General features: G+C 39.6%; 1 protein-coding gene across 1 annotated transcript in view; it reads right to left on the bottom strand.

Annotated features, from left to right (window-relative positions):
- The window catches only part of itfg1 (integrin alpha FG-GAP repeat containing 1), a 137,880-nt gene that overhangs the window by 90,724 nt on the left and 19,429 nt on the right, over positions 1-27,727 (bottom strand). Inside the window, exons 7-9 of the mRNA XM_061067927.1 lie at positions 23,620-23,669; positions 15,890-15,971; positions 2,623-2,720 (exon numbers count right to left, since the gene is read on the bottom strand). Coding sequence (XP_060923910.1) covers positions 2,623-2,720; positions 15,890-15,971; positions 23,620-23,669 — 230 coding nt within the window. The remainder of the gene's footprint in view (positions 1-2,622; positions 2,721-15,889; positions 15,972-23,619; positions 23,670-27,727) is intronic.

The following is a 27,727-nucleotide window of genomic DNA, read 5'->3' as shown; positions in this document are numbered from 1 at the left end:
AATTAGGCAGGGAGGTGTAGGGAGCCCCCTGCAGTTTCCTCCATTATGGTGAACCAAAGGGCCTGGAGCTGCTGCGAGCGGAGGTACAGGCAGGGCTTTAGCTGAGAGAGCAGGAAGGACAGAGTGAAATGCTGTTTGTAGATGAACTATTGACACACGCTACTTTCTACTCAGCGGGAACTCCATGCATACCCAAAGGCAGCTCGCCACTTCTTTGCCTGTATACTTATCATTTGCCTTACTCACTCTCCGCCCCTCTTTTCTGCATTTCCCGCCCTCATTCCGTCTGATGGGGTACTCCTCTCAATGTGGTCATGAAGGAAAAACAGCAAGAGATTAGATTTGTTTTGCCCTCTCTCAATTTCCTTCCTTCCCTAATCTGCCTTTCCACTCTTCTACTTTCCTTTTTTCATTCCAATTTCTCTTTCTCTTCTTCTTCTATGTTCTCTATCTCTTACACTTCTCCTCCCTCTATCTCCTCTTCCATTTTCTCTATCCATGTTGGTGGGCATATACCTCTCGGGAAGACATCTGCTGACTCGCTGCCACATTAACATTGCTGGGGAGCCGCTGTTATGGAGCCACACACGCATGCACTCCCGCACACACACACACAAACACAAACTGACAAATGATGTGAGATCGTGTGTAATAACAGCTCAGAGTGTTTACACCACAGATAACGACAATTTGATGAGATCATTACTGTGATGCAGAGAAACAGACCAACTGCACATGTGTGTGTTGGTTTCTGTTGAAGGCGGTTGTCATTGTGATTGTACGCACACCATTTCCATAAAAGCACGGCATCTTCGAGTGAGGCTGCTTTCCTTCTCACTCCGCCCACCCTTCCCTCTCCGCCTGTCTCCCTCTTTGACAGTGATGACTGTCTTTCAAACACATAGCCGCACAGAACACAACATGTGTTCACTTTATCCATCAGTGCCTACAAGTCCTCCTCTCTCCACTTCCCCTCCTTCCCTTTCCTTCAATCATTTTTTTTCGTAGCTGACAGGCAAACAAAAGAAGGCATGTCCACAGGGAGTGTGCGTCTGTGTACCTCTGTGCGCATGTGTGTGTATGTGTGTGTGTGTATATCTTTTGTGTGCACATGTGTGTGGGGGGGCGGACATGCAGATAAGCCTGTAATATTTCTATTTTGGATTGAAAGAGAACTGGAAGCTAGTTCTTCGGTGGCAGAGGAAGGATAAAAAAGGACCAGGGTCTACTGCCAACTGGTAGGATGCAACTGAAAAGAATCACACAAGATGGTTCTCTACGTGGGTGGTGGGGGTGGAGGAGAGTGTAAGGGCAACTGTGAGAGAACATATATGTGCATGTTAATCGTATGGGACTGTGTGTACATATCTATTACTTCTATCTTGCACAGCTCCGTAAACAAAATGACGCCTGCTGGATCAGCCCCCGATGTCTTTCTAAGCGAGAGACCCCTGCAGTGAGCAACATATTTAATGTCTTCCTGAAATAGACAGCCATTTTACCGGGAAACAGTGGCTCTGGCATTGCAACAGAGCCACTGGTGAGGTGGTATTCGTCAGAGAAGTTTGAAAAAGGCACCTGTGGTGGAGGTTCAAACAAACACAACCTGAATTGAACCTGCCATTGACCACAGATGAAACCAATCAGATCTCCAATATGAGTCAGTCTCTTGGAATAAATAAAAAATATTTGCAAAAAAAAATCTGGATAATTTTCTTGATCAAAAAAGAAATCAACAAATTTAGTGAGAAATTTAAATAGCTGTCAATTTCATTTATTTCAACTGACTAACTAATTAACATACAATATAACAGAACTGACATGTTGTTGTTTATAAATTAAACATATGTCAACTACTTGTTTTACTATACTTCTACAAAAGTGCAGAACACTCATTCCACACAAATGTTTACGAATGTAAAGAACTGAAAAAGCTATTTTATATTGTTGTAGATTTTCAATACTTGGAGATGTCAATTTTTGCAAAGCTACAAATGAGGGCGCAAAACCAATTCTTAATATTTGTGAGATACAGTATAAGGACTTCTTCCATTTTTTTATAGCTGAGGTATTGAGTATACTTTAGGAGGTGCTACATGTACAAGAGTTTGCATGTTCTCCCCGAGTCTTTGTTGGTTTTCTCCACCTTCCTCCAACAGTCCAAAGACATGCAGATTGGGGTTAGGTTGATTGGAGACCCTTAATTGATTGTTATTGTAAATGTAAGAGAGAAAGGTTGTTTGTCTTTGTATGTTGTCCCTGTGATGGACAAGAGACCCGCCTCTGGCCCAAATTCCCTGCGGTCCTCGCAGGATAAGTGGTATAGGTAACAGATGTAGAAAAAATGAGCAATTAATGTAAATGAAGTTGAAAGCAATCAATTATATCCATAGTTTGCAGTCTACCTCTGTCTCCTCTGACCATGAAGTGACAACTGAAAGAAATGAAACTGAGCCGAGCAGTGTTCAGAAGGGAGTGTTTTTAGCAGGAGGGGCAGAGAGAACAGAGGAGTTGAATAGCATGGGATAAGAATAGCTCACAGAACAATGACAAACGAAAAAGTGGTTTACTGGATAGATAATGAACTCAGGAGAGTGACTTGTATATGTGTGTATTAATTACCTCTTGTGAGCCTGACTTGGCCAGGTAGATGGCACTGCGCTGACACTTTGGTCCATCCAAACACACAGGGAGGAGGTGGTCCTGATAGCCATCACCATCTGCCAGAGAAAGGACAAAGAATTTTATTTTTATATCAACAATGCTGAATTGTGCCAGTGGGAAGCCGCCTCCATTGTTTTTTAAAACTGTGGTATTTTAATATTTAACTCCATCACAATACCTCAGATTTGTTCTAGAGTCGACTTTGAGCTCAGCACAAAGAAAGTTATGAGTGTTTTTTTATTTTTTTATTTTACCACGTGTGAGATGGATCACAGGAACACCTGCTTGTTTCCTACGAGCAAACACACATCCAAGCAGCGCTCATATCTTTGAATAATGTCAGTTCACTTGAAGTATAATTTTCTTCACTGATTTTAATCGCTATTAATTATTATTATCGTAATACATGCAGGCTTCATCGTATAATGTATGGACAGGTCTTCAAAGAACACACTAGGTTCACAGCTTCACACAAAGATACAGACATACACACACACACACACACACAAACACACACACACACACACACACACACACACACACACACACACACACACACACACACACACACACACACACACACACACACACACACACACACACACACACACACACACACACACACACACACACACACACACACACACACACAAACACAAACACACACACACACATACAGGTTTGTACTTCTATCCTAGTGAGGACACTCATTGGCACAATTCATTCCCAAGCCCCTGACCCTAACCCTAACCATCGAAAACCAAATGCCTAACCCTAACACCAAGTCTTAACCCCCAAACAGTCCATTAAAGGTGGGTCAGAAAGTGAGGTCCGGCCAAGAGGTCCTCACTTCCGAAAAATGTCCTCACTCCGTAGGTTGTAGGCTTAAACTGGTCCTCACAAATACAGCCGTACAAGAGCACACACGCACTAAAGATGCCAAGAACATTCCATAATTTAATGTTGCTTAATTCTTTCAAATTACTTTTCACCACAAGGATGTCTGTGAGAAGAGAGTTGTGACCTACTTGTTGTTTTCCCATCTTCAGGTCCTCAACTTTGTGAGGTAACAAATAAATCAGCACATGAAAACCCATGACAATAAATGATAATGTTGCAGAGAGGAAATAGAGACATCTCAAACTAGTCCAAATTGCACAGATTAGAGGCGCAACATAAATACAATCACTCTCTTTATGCAGCCCCGTGTTACTAAAGACGGGTGTGGTGACAACTGAAGATAATTTAATATATTTTATTTACTGTTGGTCGGACTGAATGGGAATAAATATTTAAAGGATGGTGAACATAAACACCAAATAAAAATGTACGATTAAGGCAAAACATTCAGCATCTCAATCCCCCATCAAGGGAAGGATGTTGTAGTAGCTCACCTGACAATCAAGACAAAGACCATCTTTGAGAAAACTGTATTTAACGTGTGAGTTTTGTTTAAGTTTGGTGCATGTGCCATCCACTAACATGGAGGCAGAATTTATTTATTTATCTGTTTCGCAGGCAACAACAAAGTGGAGTTCAAGATGCTTTAGCTTCACTTTTAGGGAGCCACCATGTGTCCAGTCTTTTTTCTTTTACCTTCTATGATTGTGAGCAGCATGTACTGCTTACTGTCATACTCAAATCATCTTTTAATTATTAAAAAAATTATCTGTATAATCAATAATGAAGATGATAATCAGTGGAGTCCTGAATATTATGCTAAATATATAATGCATCAGTGCATCTTGAGTGAGGTTCTTCATTTTGACTACCTAAATGTCAACCTACAATGAACCTTTGTATATCACCTGGTGAGTTCATAAATACAGTGCACACGCACTCAGGGGTTGTCATGCACATTGACACCAGACATAAAGAGGTGAAACTGCTTCCAGGCCTCTCGTCACACAGCGTATCTGAATCTGTTTCAACAGTGCAAGTGCAAGACTCCCAAACAGATGTTGTGCCATGTGGAAGGGGAGAGCTGTATGACACTGATGATAAATGACAGTACCAAGCAGGGGAGGAGGAGAAACTGAACGTGGCTGTCAGGGGCAACTATGCAAGAGGCAGAGGGGGGAAGAAGAAGTGAGGGAGATAATGAGAAACAGTGGGATAGATATTACGTCAACGAGTCCTTAAATGCACTATTCCTTTTTGAAAATCATTCTCTTTAAAAAGTTGAACAAAACAGTAAAGGTCCAAATGTTGACACATTTGTTTAACATTTTTGCCAGTGTCTTATTCTAATTTGAATTAAAAGGTTAATTGAATGTAGGATAAGGAAATCAAATCACACACCCATTTTTTATTCTGTGCATTCTCAGGAAAGTGTTGCATACAATTTAAACAGATTTTATTTATCTCCTCCAACATATTTATGGGTTAATTGCCTAATTGTTTTTAAACTCGTTTAGTGTAGTACATTTGCAGGGGGTGAAATCAAGGAAAGCAAGCAAATACCATTCTGACACCACTACATATTTGGTAAAAAAAATGTAATAACGTATAATCACCATTGTCATTACTGAATTGTATTTCTATTGACTTACTCATGGGGTGTTGCAGCAAATTGAAACACAAATCAGTTTGCTTGTGAGAGGGTTTGTGGATGACAGATATTTAACAGTCTTTGTTACAAAGTGGAGGTGAGGAGCTTTTTCAAGGCCGAGAGGGTCAAACTAAATGAAAAGATATTCAGACTCTGCAGCTTTAATTTGGAACATTCACTCTTTTACAAAGTCCCCTGACTTATGTGCAAGTGCCCTACTTTGATTATTTCCTAACTATTTTGCTAACTCCCACTCTGCCTGCATTCTAAAGTGCACAGCCGTTAACACACATCTTCACAAAAGGCTACAGGCCTGCTTCAAATGTCGACTACCGATTATTCTGTACTGGCTAGAATACAAACTGTGCTTTTTTGTAGACAAAACATTTAGATGAGGGCAATGAGTTCGAATGAGTTGCATCACTGTGGGTGTGATGGAAAAAAGCTGGGACTGAGTATGCGAGCTGTATTTTGCAGCAGATAGACACAGCGGTGTGTCGATAGGAGCACTGGAAGCAGAGGAACAAAGCAGCAGAGAGAGAGACAGAATTCAGGACTGAATCAGCCTAACACAGGTTATCACTCACCATTCTGTCTCCCATGCTTTACTGTCAGTTCTGTTAAACACAGGCAGGTCCCCTCCCTGTGTCCCTCCTGTCTTTTCCTCCATCACTACCTTTTTTCATTTATCTATTCATCTGTCTCTCTCCTTCATCTCCTCCTCTTTACACTCCCTTCTCTGTCACTCCCTCTGTTCCTCCCTTCTCACTGTTAATGGCTGCGTTTTTGTCTCGGTAATTTCTCCTCCTCTTTATTCACACCCATTTTCTGCCTCCCTTCTTTCCTCCCTCCCTACCACTTTTCCTCTCTCCCTCCTGCTGACTGTGTATGGTGTGATGGATATTGGCTAAGAGAGCCGCAGAGGGAGGGAACTGCAGGTAGGGTTGAAACAGAGAGGGCTTTGAAGAGAGGAAAGACCTGGGAGAGGACGCAGGGAAAAAAGAAGAGAAAATAGCTAAAGGCAAGATAGGAAAGAGAGAAAGAGAGGGATGAAAAGAAAATACACTGTACGAATACACACTGGAATTCAGAGTATACAGCACGGCGCCAGAAACAATGCAAATTACAATATGCATGCATACGCAAAATGGTGAGATGCTTTGTCTCATTATGAACCCTATGATCTCATAGAGCAGAGCTTTGTGCGTGTGCCACTGTCAAGTGCGCAGTTTCTATAAGTGTGTGTGCTAAAGGCGTAATAGATTGTGAGGAATGTGTGTCATATGACATAGATCTTGAAACTCAAGACTGAGAGAAAAGAAAAACTATTTCAATTTTATATTTAAAACAAATTAAGCAAGTTTGCAAGCTTATGAGTGAATCTTGCTTTGATATTCTGCTCCAGGTTGACTCGATTGTATAACATCATTTTCATTGATTCATGCTGTTGATTGCATATTCTGACTCAGCAGAAATCCAGACTCATCAGAACTGGCTGCATTTTTCACTCTTCAGCAGTTCGGTGCTGCTCAGTCTGTGTCCACTGCATGAGTGGAATCTGCGGTCTGCTGCTGTTAAAGCTGATCCACCCCCGGCTTCTACATGTTCTTCTCTCTGAGATGAATTTCTTCTCATCACAGTTAAAGAGTGGTTATCTCAGTTACTGCAGCCTTTCCCCCCTTTCAACTCTCTCACCAACCAATTGATTCAGTCCACAGAACTGCTGCTCTCTGGGTGTGTTTTTATTTTCACTCCATTCTGATTTGTCTCGAGAAACTGTTGCGTGCGAAAATCCCAGGATATCAGCAGCTTCAGGAAAAAGACAAACTCAAATTATTCTTGATTGGCTAATTGTATAATTGCATGAAAAACAGGTGTGCAAGTGTTGAGGACTGTTCTAAATACCATTTTGTGGCTTTGAAGCTTCAGAGATAATTCACTGGGACTGTGTTGGTGAATGGTTCTAATCAACAGGCCCCACTACAACTCCCTGACCTTCTTGACCTTTTCTGAAACCCAGTACGCACCTGTCCGTTTCAAAATCTGTGGCATATTATAAAAATGTATAAAGGCAACATGATAAATCCTGAATTCCTCTTAAAATGCCGAACACATGTACCATGCCACACTGTAATGTTTTAAAATGACTTCAAAAATTAAGTGTTAATTAGTGCGTAGATCGCTGTGGGTGGATTCTTATAATTGAGAGTACTACTTATGCATAATTACTGAGCAGTAGATATTAGACTATGAAAGAGGGAGATGTGGGTTTAACCTTTAATGAAGGACACTTTCGTGTCAGATGTGCGTTGCCGTTTGCATATTCAGATGTGCAAATGAATATCTGAATTCAAAAACGGTAAGCCTGGGAGACTGCAATTTGCATTTGGACTGGAATATTTTTAAATGCAAGAAATATCACAAAATGCTGCTTGATTAAGATATTTTATTTTTCCCTTTGCTGCATTTAATATGGTCTGGAGGGATGCCTTTAACAAAAATGCAGATCTATGTTTTTTTATGTGATGCTGCTTACACAACTTGCTCGGGTGTTTACTCGTCAGGCAGCACTCCAAAACCTCTGGATTTTTCTAACAGGTAAACCCATTTCAAGGAGTGTGACACAGAGAGAGAAAGTGATGGAGAATGTTAAACTGGAAAAGCAGAATAGACGGGTAGAAAACTTGACAAGGCAGCCAAAAACAAAAAAACTGTGGAACGTATGCAGTGGTTACAAAGAGAATGAGGCAGACAGGGGAGAGGAGGAGGAGAGGTTGAATGTAACACAATATAATAAGATGAGTGAAGGAAAGAATGCCTGAGGGGAGAGCAGAGAGAAAAAGGCCGTCCTGTTAACATGCTGACTTACCTGCACGCACACACGTTCGCATGCAGACGCACACACACACAGCATGATGACAGCCTTTCCTATTTTAAAAATCATTTCCAAACACAATCCCGTCTCGCTGTCTGAAAATTTCCCTATCTTAGCGAACTGCTGGTCACAGAGCAGCCTCCCCCCATCCTACCTGCGGTGAAGCTCGCTGACACACTTCGTTGTGGGACTTTGTTGCGCTTTACCTAATGATGAATTATGCATCGGCCGCTGTCACTTTGAAAAATGCAATTACCTCAGTGATAAGGCAGATGGGCCTGTTTTGTCTGGCATATGCTGTGCATCTATTAAGAGTTTCAAGCTGGAAACAGCGGCACAAGCCCACAAAGACAAGGCATGAGGACGGGTTACAGTATGAATCCATGAACATATACATACGCATGTACACACACTGCAGGTTTAGCCAATGTTTGCCAGCCGTGGAAGATACACAAAAACATCACTTCACAAAAATATGTAAAACGAGCAAACATAGCACTCAGATCTTAATGATTTCTACCTGTTTGGTGTTTACAGTATTTATCATTGAGAGCATGATTGCTCTCTTGTCAGTCATGCAGCTGAGAGGTTAGTGTCAGTTTTCTATTATTACTATTATTTAGTCAAATTTCAAAGCATGGTATTCGATTGATTGCGAGTGGTACTTATTAAGTGTCAAATCCCTTAGTGTTCAGTTAAAAATCACCACACATTGACAGTGAACCTAGGGTTTAGATTCAGCTTTAAGGCTAAATTAATGAAATAAAAGATCCCTGCATTTATATCTACAAATTCGTTTTTCTGAGAATGAGATAAAGGTTTTTAGTATAAAATCTAAACTTAAAGTCACTGAGCTTGAATACAAAGTCTAGTTCTGCTGGAGTTGGTCACCGGGAAAAAAACTTGAATGAATAAATAAATAAATATAATGGCCCTTAGAAGAATGCACATCTACACTAAGACCCTACAGTCCCCTAATCAAATCACATTTAAATTCACTAAATCCGGTGTATTATTTGGATCTCATAAGTAGTAATAAAAAAAAAAAAGTATTCTCTGACAAATCACTGATTCTCTGAAGGAGATCTGAACCAAAATTGAAAAGGTTCCCCCCTGACTCAAACTACATCTTTCAAGCAAGCATGTTAATCCTTTCACTGGTTTTTGCATAATAATTAAGAGTGAAATAATAACCTTCTTCACGCGGAGGTTATAAATAAAGTTGTCAAAGGTTCTACTAAGTAGGTACACGTACTGCAATTAACACACAATGCCACTCAAATTAGAATTGGCAGTTAACTGTATATGTGAATGTAGAAAGAGAGAGAGGGCCTCCGTATATTGTCTGCATCCCTTATCCTTTAGAGCTGCGGGGGGTGGAAGGGGGGGGGGGGGCAGCGTTAACCCTGGACAGACAGCCCAACACACTGACATTAATGAGAGAGAGCATGCGGGTCCAAAAGCACATTCAAATTTGAAAATTTAGGGCCTGAAATAGATGGATTGAGACCATCAAAGATACAGTATATGAGAGTAAGATGGCACATACGCCATTAGCTATGATGCTTCAGACACCAAATGCCAAACTCACAATATGAAAACATGTTACACATAACATTACATGCAAAGAGATGCTTGGGCAGGTGGTCTGGCTGCTCCCAGCAATTCAATGACCTCCCTGCTGATGGAAATGCCAGGATATGTGTCACTACACAATCTCAACACAAACTCAATATTTATGACTCTAACAGAAGACAATTACAGATTCTGAGACAGTGGTAATCATAACAAACTGAACAAACCGAGAGGCAGGAATAACTGAAGATAGCTACATAGGGAATTAAATATATGCAGTCAATGGAATTATGACTTAACTACTTTAAAAAATTTAAATACACAGTTCTTTGTGAATCCCAGAGTGACTGCAGTTTAATAAATTAGCTCTCCAACAGATCCTCGATAAAGCTCAACACCACAGAAAGGAGGCAGAGGTGCAGCCTCACAGCACTGCATCTAGCCAGCAGAAATATGAACACAACATAACTGGGATGACACTCAGCAGCCACTGTTGGTTGGCAACGATTTCCTTTCTAATGTATAGTTTAGAATTATTATTGCAGCGGTTATTATTGCATATTATAATATATATTATTTCAAATCCAAATATATAAATTGGAATTTGATGACAGATACAGGGAAGATTGCAGTGGGAGACAGCGAGCGAAAGGTAAAGGTAGAAGGATAGAGGGAGAATTAACACTGATGTGTGATGGAACTAATTTCCTTTCTAGATCAGACAGGGATGCGATGCAGCTCTCTGCACTGCCTCCTCCTCTCCTCTCCCTCCTCTTTTCCATAATTCTTTCATTATCCTCCCCGCCATCTTCACCTCCCCACTTTCCAGATCATCCAACAGAGCATATACTCATATTTTTATCCTCTTTACTATCTCGGCTCATAATATCTTTGAAGTGTGCCGTTCCCACTTCACTCTTTCATTTGCCTCACTTTTTCTCTTCTCTTTCGTTCAGCCTCCCTGTGGTCATTGATTCAAGGGAAAGCCAAGATGTGCTCTTTAGTTAGCCTGGAGTGAAGCTGGTCATCATAAGATGGCAACACACAGAGAGACAAACACTGACTGATAATAACACCAACAGAATTCCACTGGTGGACAGGCACATGCTGTTATATTGGGTAGGAGGTAAAATAGGGGAGGATGCAAAAAACAATAGCACCTGAGCAACCTAACAAACAGTGGTATATACATACATATTAGCTACACAACAGTTAATGTAATTTCAACAGATTGGATAACTGGACGTAGGAAAAAAGGATAACTAAACATATAACCAGTGATGCTGGTAACGTGCTACTAAGTAACGCGTTACTCTAATCTGACCCCTTTTTTCAGTAACGAGTAATCTAACGCGTTACTATTTCCAAACCAGTAATCAGATTAAAGTTACTCCTCCAAGTCACTGTGCGTTACTATTTTGTCTACTTTTTGTTCCTCTTATTATCATCTACACAAACGTGTGCACTTCTCCCTCTTACTCCGTCACTCGCTCACATAAACAACACTTCACTTCCTCATTGCCCCCCCCCATCCCCAACACAAGCAGCCAATGAGGGCCTGACATCCCCAACAACGCCATCCTATGTGTCCAAACAGTCACATGTCCCACCCCGACCCCTTCACAGACCCTCAGGATATCGGAACTCTCCTTCAACACAGTGTTTTACTGAACATACGTCAAATCCCGTCTCTGGGAGTGAGGTCATGTAGCCTATGCGACAATTAAGTTGAATCGCCCTCGTTTCGTGCCATAATAAACAAGATCCCTACTACTGTCAATGCCGGGCTGCCTCACAGAACAGCTTTTTGTAAAACCACTCCTTGCATCTCTAATGCTGTGAACAACAGGTACAATGTTCATAAAACATGTTGAAAAGTTACATTTATAAACAATGTAGATCATAAGTAGTAAGTTTTTCCATTACAGTGTTAACAGTTAAATATGTCAGGTCAAGAAAGATTGTCATTCTTTTATTTTTTATAAAAACAAGTATTTATGTTAAGTGAAGTCAAGAAAGACTGTCTTTATTTTATTTTTATAAAAACATGTATTTTTTCAGGAAATAGTTCAACTTCAACTTAAAATGTCAGGAGATACATTATACGTTGTTGTTGTGTACATTTCTGTTAAAAATGCACTTCTAATCAAGTGAGTGTTGGCAAAACCGGTTGTCATTTTTATGTTGAGCCGGCGGGGGTGTTGTCGGCAGCTGCGGAATGTAACTAAGAAAGTAACTAGTAATCTAAGTTAGTTACTTTTAAAATCAAGTAGTCTGTAAAGTAACTAAACTACTTTTAAAATCAAGTAGTCTGTAAAGTAACTAAGTTACTTTTTTTAGTAACTGTGGCAACACTGCATATAACTAGCTATAATATGGGACAACAATATAATAATGTTTACAGCCATGCTAACAGATCTGTTAATAATTTGTGCTGCACACCCCCAATCGAATCGAGCAGAACCGACCAAATTCTGTTGTGTGTGTGTGTTTTTTGGGGCATGCTGTGTGTCAGAGAGAGAGAGAGAGAGGGAGAGCGAGAGATAGAGCTGAGCAGCGGAGTTAGAGTGTGTTTGTGGGTATGTGGCACCGTTAACTTTGCCACAAGTTCTGGGACTATCTTATAGAAGCTACGCAATTACTTTACACCAATCAACTGCTCATAGTGACAAATGTGGCTGGGACGAACATGATCACTCTAAGTGGTTTCCACTCTACTAGAATTTTAACAGAAGGCGGAGGTGGCACAAAATTCGACAGAGACAGCTGCCTTGCAATTCTCTATGCAGAACAAACCTGTAGCCCCTATCATTTGTTGGCACCTCTTATATGATTTGTATTAAGTAGGGTTTGTTTATTGTCACTATATTTTAATGTAAATTTGTTCAAATACAAATTAAAATTAAGAGAAAATTGTACTAAAATACCAACTCGATAATGCAACAGCACACTGTCTACAGTTTTATAGAATATTTAACTAAAAAACAGTCTTTTCTATAAATAGATTTTATGCAAGCTCTTTTAAACTCTGTAGATATACTTAACATGGCCAATGATTGGTTTAGACTTGAATACTTGACTTTTGCCTACCTCACAATCTTAAACATATAGAGAATATGTATATGTGATATACTGAGGTATCACTTCAGCGTTCACTTGAGCTGAGTGCATGTTTGTTTTACATCTACACCAGATTATAAAGGATAGAACAATAGATGCTTCAGGCTGTAATACATCCACCACGGACAAGTGGCATTTAAATATTGAAAGAATTTGTACACAAGACTTTGAATGTTGTTTTCCAATTATGTTGTCAGAGTCAATGTCCTCTTACTCATACTGAGTCTTCCATTGAGCCCAATTTATTTGATAAGAAATCCTAACTCTACTGTCGTAAGAACAGAGAATCTCTCTGTTTCAGCCTGACAGTATGGGAGACACAAAAAATAAAAAAGCAGAGAGATGAATGTGGTTCAAATTCAAATCTGATATTAATTGATTAGGTAAATCTGATGAAATCTGGCCTCAATTGCAAACATCGATTCAATTATTGCTTATAACACCCATATTATAAAGTATTTACTATCAAATACTATTACTAGAGTAGGAAGGCTCTGGTGAATATTTATTATTCTAGAGGAGAGAGGTTTAGAGCCTCTCTCCTCTCAAGTTCTTTTCCAACAATGTAATTAAGTATAAAGATCCATGTGACACCTAAAGCTGTTTAGATGAAGAAAAGAAGGAGGAACAAGCATGAAAAGCGAGTAAGCTGTGGATAGAAAGCAAACAGCAGATCAAGAGAAATAAAGATTGATAGCGACAGGCGAGGAGGGCTTCAATAAAGCAGACAAAATGGGACCAACAATTTGTTTTTTCATCCGGCAAGACATCTCTCTCTTAGAATTTGATAGATTATGATAAGCGTGACCCTCAAAGGATCCAATCCCCAGCTAACGAGGGCAACGTCTTGAAGTGACATTTCAGAGCCCAGGGGGAAAAAAAGAGGAAAAGATTAAAGAAATGAAAAGTTTTTGTTGAGATAAGCTTAAGCTTTAGATTTAAACAAAAAAAGATCACCGCCCGAGGGATGATGACTTTAATACATACATGTTTGCAAAGCAAATTGCAAAATAGGCAGGAAGTCACACAGATTCCCTCATGACACACACACAAATGCGTGCACACAAGCACACACTACCAAACACACACACACACACACACAGGTCATTTCCCCTGCGGCTGATACATTATTGGCAATTTGGGAAGGGGAAGTTTGTTCACTAAATATTTGATGGACACCCTTAGCTGCAGTGAGATTAACAGATTAATCTTGTCAATAGAGTTTCATTGCAAAGCTCTGTGTGCATTTGTGTATGTTCATGATCACAGGAGTCACAAAAGTTAATTATGAATGCACCCAACATTACACAACTGAGGACAGCACAAAGCTCAAACTTTACAAAGGGTCTTTATGTTATAAGAAAAATAAACAACTGAAAAAGGGAAAAAACAACAGTAGCAAAGCTAAATATGCTGTAACTGTAGATAGTTACCTGATTTTCATAAAATAATTAAAGTACTATTTTTCTCATAAAATAACCACAAGAAGTCCTGTGATCTCAGTTGATTTAATTTTCATTGTCTTGTAGGACGAATCCAATTATATATTTTGATGGATTCGGGTTTGTTTGTTAAGAATCAATACAACAGAGTCAAGCTGCCTAATCCAAGGGAAAAAAGATGGAACATGAGTGGAGGTACTGCGATATCTCCCCCTTGAGACATTCAATAAAATGTTCATTGTTTTAGGACAAGCTAACTTTCCTCTCTTAAAAACCACTGCTGCGAAAAAGAACAGGGCTCAGCTTTAAGTCCAGTGACACCAGAATTAAAAACACGGACATTTTGGGGGCAAAAATAGTTACCTTCTATGGAACCATTCCCTTCAGTGGCTTGGCTTTTAGGGGTGAAGAAACTCTGTCGATGCCAGTTTTGGTGAACTTTGACACAATCATTTTCTCCTTTGACCAACAGAAAACAGTTGTGACCTTGTGTTGGTGACCTTGCTGTTTTGTTTTGAGGAAAGCTGGAAACATGAGACATGTTGCAGCTTGTTAGCTGAACTGCACACTCTGCTGTCTCACTATAAACTGCCTCACACAGAGACATGGTTAGCAGTCAGTTGCAGACAAGAGTCAGTGGTCCAAATGCAGTCTGTTGATAGGTTGCTGACTGAGAGCGAGAGGTTGTCAGCAACACTAGTTTGCCAACCAGCCACAACATTTAGAAAAGCCATATTTTTCAAAGATAGTATCAATTAGCCTTTAGCTTGTCTGGTTCAACCCATAAATTGCATGTACAAATATGGACGACATGAAAGCTCCCAAAAGCTCAGTATCATGTGCTCAGAGTTTCACACTCAGAGTTATTTACATCTACAATGGGAGGTCTCCTACCCTTGGTCACCTGACCAGCTGCTCGTGGACATACAGCACATTGTCTATTTTGGAAGCAGAAGCTAAGAAAGAGAGGACTGTTACTCAACCCTGTACTAAATCCAGGCTGTTGTATACCATTAGGTTGTTTATCAGAGAGGGATCTACCTTGAAAAACAAGAATAAGAAGGCCCCTCCTCTGGCTGAGGAGTTTGCTCATACAAGAGCGACCAGCGGCCACTTTGTGGGGCACAGGCTGCAGCCTGGAGATTACAGAGCCTGCAGAGATTTGCTGAGGATAAATGTAAAGCTGAGCAAAAACAATGAATACTACTGGCCAAGATTGTTTTAGGGGATAAGATGTTCAGAAAACTGTGGCTATATGTGGGATTGAGTGTGTATATCAGAGTGTGTATCTGTGTGTCCATGAATAAGATTAGCCTTTCTGGTAAGGGCCGAGCATGTGTGGTGTGTGTGTGGAAAAAGAAAGTTGTGTGATGAGAGAGCTGTAGGGAAAATTCCAGAACCCAAAACTACGCAGCTTCAAATGAGAGGTGAGCTTGGAACGGGAAAGATCACCCACACATATACACTCATATATATGAAGTGTTTTACTGTAAGTGTGTTAACACAGTGTTTTGGAGATTTTACATTCTGATTGTCTAATAACAAACCAAATCCCCACAGTACAAGCCACTGATATAGGTTTATAGGTTCTGTGTCTCTCTCGTAACCACACAAATAAAATACACTGGGACTGTCAAAATGAAAAATCTCTGTCTTGCTCACCGAAGTCGACAAAGGAGGACTGTCCGACATTGTTGGCTGGTGGCTTTGCTGGCATGATTTCAGATTTGGTGAAGTTCCCGTCCTGAGAGAGAAAACAAATACGTAGAGAGAGAGGGAGAGGGAGAAAAGAAGAGAGTGAAGGGGATTAAGCATTGTCATAAATAATCATACATATTGGACTGTGGGCTGCTGTTGTCTTCACGTGTCATGAATAAGTCAACTTCAGTCCAATAAATGTAGTGTATAATGTCACAGATCCAGTGTCTCTGGTATGAGACATGAAGATCGAGAGCAGGTGTAACAATTAGCATAGTGTCTCTATGCTACAGGACCAAGGTTCAGGTGCCTTCAACAAACTATTGCAAAGTAACACAGGATGGCTTTTGTGGGTCTGTCAGTGTGCAGTGTGTGCATAAACATGAGAAGTGCATACATGTGCAAAAGCATCATTGCTCAGGAGCTGTATATATGAATATATTAATCAGATGCTGGAAAACCACAGCTGCATGCTTCTAAATAACCAGCAGACTGTGAGCATGATTTTTCGGCACGGAAACCTCCACTGAATGATGACATTTTATGACTGCATGCACCATACATCTTAAAAAACTGTGGAGCATATATCCCCCCAAATAGAGATTCATATAATGACATGAGATCAAATCTGACACGGTTTCAAAAATTAACTGGGAGAATTAGATATGTTTAGAGAAAACATTTTGCTCAGGTAACTCACTGAATGATAAAATGTAATTTCTGTTACATGCAGCTTGAAGCAGATACACTCATTGCAGCAGGGAGTTTGAAGTAAAATGTTAAAAAATATGAGCGAAAAATGTAATAATTCTTAATTATAATATATTATAATATAATCTTATATAATAGAAAATAATATCTTTCACATCTCCCAAGAGGTCTCAATAAAAACTCAAAAATGTGTCCAACCGATATTTCTAAATCTAAATCTCAAAATTGACAAACCAGAAATATTCTGACCTTTGTTTAACATTTATTTAAACATTGAGGTTACTCATAAAATCATTTTAGATAAAAAAAATTCAGCACAAACTGATCTTCTGGATGCAACCAAGGCTGTGGTTATTTTAAGAATTGATCAGATATATGTGTAATGTCATTTTAGTAAGTGTTGCCCTCTACATAACATTACACAGACCACTGTTCCCATGACACTCACATTGTAAAGCAACACACTGTCAGACTCTTCAACATCTACTACTGTCTAATGGTATCGGGACGTCCTAGTTTGAACTAAGGTTTTCCCAAAGTGAACACGTGTAAAACACTTGTTGACCGTGATTTTCTCTTCTCATCATAAATCTGCTCAGCTTCTAACAACAGGCAGAGTGATGGGAATATTTATTGAGAGGAAACTTCAGAAATGCCAGAAAGACCTGTTAAATCTTCTGGAGGTATCATGATTCTTATTCCTCCAGACAGACTGTCAAAGAAAGTGCCATATTGATCATCCTACTGGCAGACTACCTCGGGACATTTAGATTAGCAGACTAATGAATATTGCTGCCAATGTGATGGTCCAGTAGATTCATGATGGTGTAACCTGAAATTTAGGTCGGTTAGTACATCAATATTTTGACATCTGAAGGAGGACTTCCCCATGACCGCTCATCTTTGACAGGAATATCACACTTATATTGAATATATTGAATCTGGAGACATTTGTTGAAAGAACGAGTGACAGGGGAAAAAAACATGTAAAAATCTTAATAATTAATTGTAATACATTTCATGAATCAATTTAATGATCAAATCAACTGTAGGAGGCCTCAAGAGTTATATTGATTATTGATATGAGCTCATTTATTTCTTTGATATCAATTAATATGTTTTTTATATGAGTTTATTATTTGGGGGGGTTTATACCTTTTTCATATGCTTTGATTAAGTTAATTAAAAGTTGATTTTGAGTTTATACATTTCTTTGATACGAGTTTGCATGTTAGATCTTTTTATATCCGTTTAGAGTTTTTTTGGATATCCGGTTAGGGTTTTTTGGATATGAGTTTGTACAGTTTGTTCTATTTTAGCATATCTGTTTATTTTAAGCAAATAGTTGTATACTTGTGTATTATTTGCTTAATAGTTTGAATTTAGTTTTGGGGGGGAAAAAGGAGATATGTGTATATTTTTTACATATGAGTTATTACTTTTGATCATTTACAGTGAAACCACCCTTATGACTTTAAAGATTACATTCTGAATGTTACATGGATTTATTATCTTTCAATTCCAGCCTGTATGCTAATAACACTTATATCAATACTGACGACTGTGACAGAAACCCTTAACTTCACAGTAGATATGTAATTATCACAGTTATTATAAACAAACTTTCAAATAATATAATGCAACACATACAGTGAATTCATGAAACTTTGGAATAAGCTATAATTTACTAAATAACTTATATTAAGATACAGACAACAACTCTCTGTCTTACATGCATGTGTTCAACTGAACCATGGACAAGAAAATGACAAACTGTGAAGCTGATCTGTTCAAAAGCAGGGAGGGTGAACACATGTCAATCAGATTAAAAGCATCCAAACACACCCACACACACGCACACACACACGGGTGTTAATTCTCTATGTGTTGAGGATGAGATCTTGGTGTGATTTACTGGTGATGGTTGCTTGATTGCAATGTTGCACATGTCATGATTAAAACAGTGTGTGTGTGTGTGACAGTTTAGAAACAGATGATTGATGTGTGAAGATGAAAGGATTAAGCGTCTTGTTATTATCCTTCCCTTCTGTTCATATCACATCCAACACATGTAAGGCAGCCACGCACGCACACACACGCATGTTTCCACATACACACACATGCTTACGTGTTTTTTGTTTGTTTTTTTTACAGGAGAGGGAGTCTGGAAACCGTACAATTTTAACATGACTACAACAACAAAAAATCATGCAGTATTAATGACAGTACTAATGGGGAAAGTGTGTTTATGTCAAGTAATGTGCACTAGAAACAATGGTATTAAAGGCTGGATCTACTCAAAGTGCCAGTGTGTGTGACACTGCAGACACGCAATGTATCAATATTTGATGTATGGCTATACTAGCCAGGATAAACCTTTTTTCAATTGAAAAAGATTGTAAAACAAGGTGCCGGGCATTACTAAATAAAGCCTGTCAAATAAAACATATGATTATGCATTGAAGAAGACAGATTTTTTTTGCACTGAATATTAAACTGCAATTGTGTGTTGACTGTCATACAATTATATAAGTATCAAAAGAAAACAAGAATACACCATGTTTAATAATAAATGTCAGAATTTAAGGATTTTCCATCCGATAGCAGGGTAATTGGTTTCTCTCTATGTGGGAAGGCCTATGTAAGCTCTACTATGTGTGTATTATGCATTTAAACCCAGAGGGAACATGTGTAATAGTTATGACTAAGCCAAATTGGCATGAAATTAGCTATTTTGTGGGTGGCCATTTCATTATTTTCCTGTGTGAAAATAACAAAATTAGAAACCAGCCCCACAGATTAGTTTGTTTAAGTGCCCAATAAAGCAGGATGTTAGGGTGTTTCCGATGTAAACAGAGTTCCTCCTTGTAATTGACCTTCCTAGAGGTTTACACTTAGCAAGTCTCTGACTGACGTTGTAATCCTCACTATCGATTAATCGGGATGTCTCTGTTTGCCTCTCCTTGTGTCAGGGTGGTAAAAACCAGCAGATGTGTATATTTCTTTGTATGAAAAATAAAAATAAAGAGACACATCAAAAACATTGCTATTCAAATGCAGCTGACTGCATTATGTCCATGTGACTAAGACAACAATCACTCACTATTTAACTTAATTATTATATCAATCATTGTAGAATTGCCTTTTAAAACCCCTTGACTCTACCCGGCTGCCAATGAAAACACCTCTCTTCACTCATCTCTCCCTGGCTTGTTGTCCCACACCCCCCACCCCTTCTGTGGTTGCCTTCTCCTGTGTAATCGCAGGAAAACAGAGGAACAGGAAGGGATGGAGGGAGACTTAGGGGGAAAGAAAACAGAGAAAAGTAATTAAAACAGAGTGCTGGAGAACAAGGAGTGTGCTGGCCTGTGACCGATAGATGCGGCTGCATTGAACCGAAGACCGCAGTGGGATTAACAGGGGTCTAATGCTCTGAGGATGCTGGGCCACTGCTCGGCCTTGTGTGTTTGTGTATTTATTTGCGAGTACGCGAGTGTCCGTCCAGGGTCATATATCTCACGTGTCTTTGGATGAAGAGTATTTCTGAATGTATCCAGACGTGAGATCTTATATTTGGGAATTTGAGGAAAGGAGAAAAACCTGAAAATGTGGCAAGATAGGATGAGAGCATTTGGCTTTTCCATAGATTGAAGGAGAGAATGAGACGAAGGGCTACAGCTAGACTGCAGAGAACAAGATTCTCTCCTGACAAGGTTAAAACTCATTCTGTCTGTAACTGAGTGTGTGTTCAAACTTGGTCTTGTTCCCAAATCCCCTCGCTCCGGTTCACCAAACAATGAAACGTTATCAGTCAATTAGCAGCTGGGACAGTGCTCACAATTACAAGACACACTGCCTGAGACACTGACCCATACTACAGAGAGAAGAACTATTAACAGATTGAACGATAAGTCAATTATTATAAATAAATGACAGGAAGAAAAACAAAAGGATGCTTCACACACACTCAGGGAGACAAATGCACACATCTTCTTTCGAAATATGATCACATAAAATACACAAACACTGATGTCAAATGGCATCCTGTTTTTACTGAGGCGTATTCTACATTTTTCGTTTTGCTTTATGTCAGACAAACACAGGATTACAGATGAAACAACAAGTACCCAAAGAGTGAGTGCCAAAGTTGAACACTTTAATAATAAACATTTTTGATGTTTTTATTTTGGCTTTAGATAGAAATCTGAATCAAATTACACAGTCACCAGATAAAAGATTTATGCTGTTTCAAGCAAATTCAGTAGTTTATGTCAAAATAGCAAAGCACAAAATCCTGCTATTGAAAACTATCAAGCTAGGCACACGGTCTAAAGCCAGATTAATAGCTGAAGCTCAATGACACTCTGAGCTAATGCTAATGTCAGCGTGGATGTGCAGAGTGATAATACTAGACTGGGGGATGTCATTAACTAATGTAATGGACAAACTGACATTTTAAACTTAAAGAGGCACTGGATGAAAGATCAGCAGACAAACTTTTTTTGGTCATTTAACAAATCATCTTCTGGCGCTCATGCAAGAAAAAATGCGTATTCATTGAAAAGTTGTCAAGATACAATATTTGAATAGAATTCAAAAATTCTAGAGCACTTTGGAGTAAAAGTCAACCCAATTTCTTGCTTCATGGATTTTGAATATAAGTTTTATGGATATTTTTGCAAAACTGAATTCACATTTAATAAAAAAAAACATGCGAACAGTGAAACTGCCTTATCACCACCTGGTGGCTGGCTGCAGTATATGTCATACACCCTCCTCCATGTTAGCAGACAATTGTTTTAGGTAATTCTTATCAAACTGATGAACGTCCAACTGATCATGTTCCTTTTAACTTCTGTTTCAATTACGTATTTGATGAAACAGGGTGAAACTTCATGATTGACAGCTGAGACTGAGCAAAGCTGCAGACTCTGGCTACAAATGACGTCTTCGGCGTAAGATGGCAGCCTTTATATCTGAGATATTTTGCGTTCATTTCTGGATAGTAAGAGAAAGTGGAGACCCGTTGTCCATCTTTATATACAGACAACCCCAGGGACATCGCTACCAAGTTTGTTGGCAATTCATCACAGAGTTGACAAGATGCAGCAATTCAGTCTCGACCAAAGTGCTGTCCTGACCGACTGGCAGACAGACACTGCCATCCCTACAGCCGTGCTGCTCACATGGCTAGAAACACAGATGACTTTGGGCTTACAGCCAAATGAGTTACTTGAAAAACCGCAAACTGGACTGATCCAGAATATTCTTTGTTTTTTCCACTGGAAATGTTCTTGTTTCTTCCCCTCACCTGATCAACATTCTTGCCACCCATCACGGATCCTCCTGGTCTTCGGGCATGGCAGTTTATTTGCAATGTTTTGCTCCTGCTCGGTCTCTCTCTCACTCTCTCCACCTTACACACATTCTGTCTCTGCCAAATCCTTCAATCTCCCTCTGTTTCTGTCTTCTTCCTCACCTCCTCCCCTTCCTTTCTCCTGTTCCCTCTCTCTGTGATAAGATAGACTACTGTTCGCCTGGTGCCTCAACCTGCTGAATTTCAAATAGGCCCCTTCGACAAAAACCCTGAGCCACGGTCTCCCCTCTCTGCTCTCCCAGAATATTAACTAGTCCTGCAGCAGTGCCAACAGTCCTGCACCCCCAACCCCACTAAAGCTTTGTAGATCAGTTTGTTGCAATAAGGAAATAATGACTTGATGGTCGATGGGTCATCACTCTCTGATCACTATGAGAATACCTTTGGTTGCGTTTAACAAAAGCACACTTGACCATTTCGATGGTTGCAGTAGTAAGTGGCAATCAATGGCTGAGATGAAAGTAATCTAAACAAAAATTATCATTAGCTCTGTATGTCTGCTTCACGGAAAACATAAGCTGCTTCCAGACATGCATGCAAATCTGGACATTTTCCTGAAATCTTCCGGAGGGACTGTATGTTAGAATGCAAATACCAGAGTCAGTTACTCCCGACATTTTCAAAAACTTTGCTTGCTTTCCCCCTCATAAAATGTCTGAAACATGTGAGAGCACAGCAGGAAAATGACAAAAACATTCACAGTGAGCGAGTGGGCGTGCTCTCCCCAGGACCCACCCCTCTGATCTGTATTGCTGCTTTCAGACATGCACGGAACTCCGGAGATTCTCTGCACTTTCTCTGGAGGGGGTGCATGTATGAACACAAATGTCTGAGTGAGAGCCCTTGGATTATCTGTGGACTTTCTCCACCTGGCCCCCTGTACCAAGTCTGCAGAAAGCGTAGATTCCAATGTTAGTGGGAATCCGAAGATATCTAGAGAGTTTGTGGCTATAAGAGTCGACACCGTTGCCTGTGTGTTGTCAAGAATATCGTGGGAACCCTGCAGCAGAATTGATGTATTACTTCTCGCCTCTGCCTGCTTCACCCGGCTGTTCCACCTCTCACCTGAATAATGTGGAGGGTTTGTTGCTGTTGTGAACGAATCTGTGCAGAGAACCTCCTGCTGCGCTGTTCATGTGTGAAAAGCAAACCGCGTGTAAAGGCTGGACCCAATTCTCAGGACGAGTAAAAATAACCAGGAAATATTTTGACAATGAATTTAACATTTTTGTCATTATGGTCAATGTACAACAATATCATATATTTGCTGGTTTTAACATCCCATCACTATCTATTGGGGATTTTGACCACAGGTATTTCAAACATCACTGGTGTTTTTGGTCCTATTGAAAGTAATAACTGCAGCAATGTTTCTGTAATATATCAACTTTATAGGAGGAATGTGATGTGTTATTTCAAAAAGAGAGAATATGAGCACTAACTAAACATATATGACTTGATTTCTGATTTCTACAAAATGATGATGCACACAGCACTCATGCTTGACTCACTCATGGCTACCCTGACTGAACTGAACAGGAACTTTCAAAGACAGGATTTAGAGACAAAGGAGGAAGTTGGGTCCAAGTCCAAGTAGACATCTTACCTTGCTCAGCCAGGTCTCAAATGCTGGGCCTTCAGTTGTTAGGAATAAATCTGTGATGAGACGACAGAGAGACAAAAGAGAGAGTGCAATTCATGAAGCAATAGGTCGATTTGTTGGGCAATAATAATCCAACAATTGGGTCCGGACATATTCCGTAATTAATGTCTGAAAATGGTTCAAGTATCATTGTTGCTATGATGAGGCGAGAATTAGCATTATTACACCGACTCCAGACAACATCAAGAATTATGTGCATGGTAACTTTTATTGCAAATATCAGGACTATTTGAACATTATCATGTGAAAAGGAAATCACAAAAGGTGTAAACGTCATACAGAGGGAGCCTGGATAATGATAAACAGCACAGACTTATACATACAGTACATATAGCTTTCAACATAACTCTGGAACTGACAGCGATGGTTCAATATAGGTGGGACTCCTCAAGTTAGAGATGAATTGACTTCTTAAAGCATCAAAAGAAAAGCATATGAAAAGAGGGAAAAAGGATAGTCAGGGAAATACCAATGAAAGCAACAGGATTTCACTTTGCTTACTGGAGGCTTCACCCCCTGGTAATGCCTGTAGCTCACTCGTCTGGAACCCTATAACCTGCACATGTCCTCATATCATTTGCTCTTGAAGCTCAGGCTGCAGGCTGCAAGTCTAATGTGGTTTTCTATTTGCCTCTGTGAGGGGACATTTACTTTCATCACTGCATTCTCCGGACTGCGGTTCTGCCCTTGTAATTGGACATAAAATAAATATTGGCATTGATCTGCCTTTGGGCCCCGCTATACTCCTACTTGTTGCCGTGCTCTGCATGGGAATATACAAATGATAATGGGAAGAGGGACTGACTGGAGGGAAGAAAGGGTGGAGCAATAATGACAGGGAGAATGATGGTTGTGTGTAATGATACTGTATATGCAGCTGTGGAAATATACATGGCTATAACCAGACTCGTCACTAAAGGTATAATATTATATCCAAAGAAAGCAGTTCACTTAGTTACAAGTGTAAAACCCTGTTTCTGGTGAATTTGTGTTTCTTGGAGCAAGTCTATTTAAGTCAGCCCTTAACTCTTATGGTTGATCTATGAAATGCTATTCCATGATTCTGCTGTACTCAGGGTTAGGGGGCAACTCCAGAACAAGAAACTCTGAGGAGGTTTCTCTTTTCTTATTTCCCCAGACAACTGCAAAGCACCATCAACCTAGCTGTGTGAAAGCTGCTATACATAAAATATTTGATAGACTGATTGGTTGAGAGAGCTCTCCTCTCCAGGAACATCTGGTCAGCGAAAACTTTTAAACCTAGCTGTTGATGAATATGTGTTTCATGCTTTGCAATTTCTATCCAAAGTCATTGTATTTCCCATTATGAAACATCCATCTGATGATCAGGATTAGATATAATGAACCTGGACTCGTAATCAATACCATTCAATCAACTATGAGTGCCGTCACTATTTATTCAAACTTTGAACATTCACCCAAACATGTGGGTGGGGTAATATTTGAACTTTAATGACCAGCTCTAATAAAGAATATACAGTCTAAAAGTGCATCAGACCATGTGAAGTGTATCAGCTTGCCCTATAATGCTCCTATGTTTTGCTGCACTAGCAAGCAAAGCAGACAATGATCACACCAAAACACAACGTTACGGCAAAGTAACAAACGATGGTAAGGCTGTTTGTCAACTTTGTACCATGCAACCATCTTACTCTTCAGTTAGAACACATCTGCAGACACCTATTAGCGTTCCACTGAAGTGAGGGCAGTAGGGGGAGGGGTGTTATTCAAATACATTAAAACAAATTGTGCTAATGCCAAATTAGTTCAAACTGACATTTCGACAACTTATTTTGTGTAAGAACTTACAGTAAGAGTTTCTATGGTACAGACTGTAACCAGATATAGATCACATTTTACATACATTTTCTAGTTTTATTAAAAGCTAATATTTATAATATTGTTTTTTAACGATTGATTTTATTACATAATTAGTGGCTCTGTGACTTTGTGTGTGTTCACAGGAAAATGATGGTGGCGATTTGAATAAACCAAACTACAGCTGCTGCAGAAAGGTTGTCATTTTCAAATTTCTGACCAATACCCCCAACCATGATTCAGAACCACAGACACACACGCACAGCCTTATGACATCATATTTAAGACCCAATTAAAAAGTCAAACCTTTTTTAAGATGCATTACAGTTCAAACTAAACTTTTAATCTTTGTTACTTTGTGGATTTGCAGACATGTTGCCCACACAGACTTTTTACAAATGCAAATAATGTTAAAAAAAATGCATGCATGGATTAGGCAAATGAGCGCACACACACACACACATACAGAGCGTATATGTGCTTGCCTGCATTACTTAGTTTGTATGGGGGCGCACCGGGTGGTGTGTTGATGAGCTTGGTTAATCAGCCAATCAGGCTTTATAGACAGAATCCTGTTGTGATTGGCTGATTAGGTGTAATGGCAGAGTGTCAGTGAGAGAGGCATGGGGCAGACAGAGGAGCTGCACGGCGACATCTTCATCTAGTAAACACTTAACATTCTCGTTGGGGGGGGGGGGACTTCCTCTCTTCGCTCCTCATCTCCCCAATTGCCTCTATTCCATTTGTTTACCCAAGTTGACAACTGCAAACTCTTTTCTCAAGTAATTTCTCCTCCTTTAGTCCAACGTGACACTGCTGTTCACTTTGCTGGTATGACTCTGACCACTGTTCGGCAATGTACTAATGGTGTAAACTCTTGACATTAAAGTTGAAAGTGCCTTTGAGTAGCACATTGAACTTCAACCTCCTTTCTTCTTGGACACTGTAACACATGAACTTGCTCTCTAGGAACACGTCAAGAGGAAAATAAACACGTAAAAAAGCCAAATCCATTCACTAAACTAGCAATAAGAGCATTTTAATGTGATTCTCTTGGCATTAGTCTCTAGTCTCTTCTGCTTTCCTCAGGGTTCCTGCCACGCAGTAGTCAACACAGTCTCATAAAGGGGTAGCTAGCAATATAACTGTTCCCACCATCACTCACTTTAACACAGTTTTACTGTTTCAGGGATTTTTACTGCTCCGCCAAGGGTCTTTAAGGGCCTCTTTCAAGTTAAAGCAATATTATACACCCCAAGCAGAGACGAACAGAAACAAAGTGGAGGCTAAGTGAAAGTCATTTGTGTAATTAAGTAGTTTAATTTCATTGCCATGCTTTGATTTCATCTTCAAATTAGTGTACTCACAAAGCATACTATTACACTGATATACCATTAATCTTTCCAGTTCTTCTGTTCAGTTCTTCAGTCATCCAAAAATAAATGTACAAATATTCAACTATATATGTCTGTTGTTAGTATTGAATCTCCTGGACAATTTACTGATAGTGTAGACCATGTCAATTAATTCAACTTTGAATGGATACTACTTTTTCTTTAAGTTGGGTGGCAAATTCTCACCTCTGAGTCTAACTTACCATTAATAATAAAGACGATGCTAATTTAAAAAAGGAGGATTTGATTTGTAGAAACTGCAGAAAGATGTCTGATACTTCATCCCAGGGTTCTGCTAAACTGACCCAGCATCTAAAGGCTAACTTGCTAAAAGCTGCTGAATACCTTGTCAGTTGTCTACAAACCAAAGTCTTTGGCAACTGCTAATGTCAGATTGAATGTGCAGCCTGCCAGCACCACAGGGAACAAAGCCCAATAAAATAAAACTCCTGTGACATGACACCAAAGTGTGTTTACAGGTCTTAGACAGTGCTATACTGCATACATGAAAACTGTTTATAAAACTTTTTGGGGGCCCTGTAGGAGCCATGGGACGTCGGATACACTGTCTCAAGGGATGCAGTGGTTGGTTGGGGATGAAGATTACAATTGTGAAAATGAAATAAATCTGGGAATCTGGATCACACACAGTGATGATGATACCAAACATCTGGAGCCTGCTACTTGAGGTCTAAGGTTGAGTCGGATTTTGAGCGCCCAACACGTTGGAGTTGCTAGTTTAAACCTACAGTTTTGCACTTTAATATTTGAGCCTTTATTTACATTTTGTTTTGTGATGCATTATACGGTGACATACA

Source organism: Limanda limanda, chromosome 3 (assembly GCF_963576545.1).
Source record: "Limanda limanda chromosome 3, fLimLim1.1, whole genome shotgun sequence".
NCBI classification, from domain to species: Eukaryota; Metazoa; Chordata; class Actinopteri; order Pleuronectiformes; family Pleuronectidae; genus Limanda; species Limanda limanda.
This window is presented reverse-complemented; position numbering and strand designations above follow the sequence as displayed.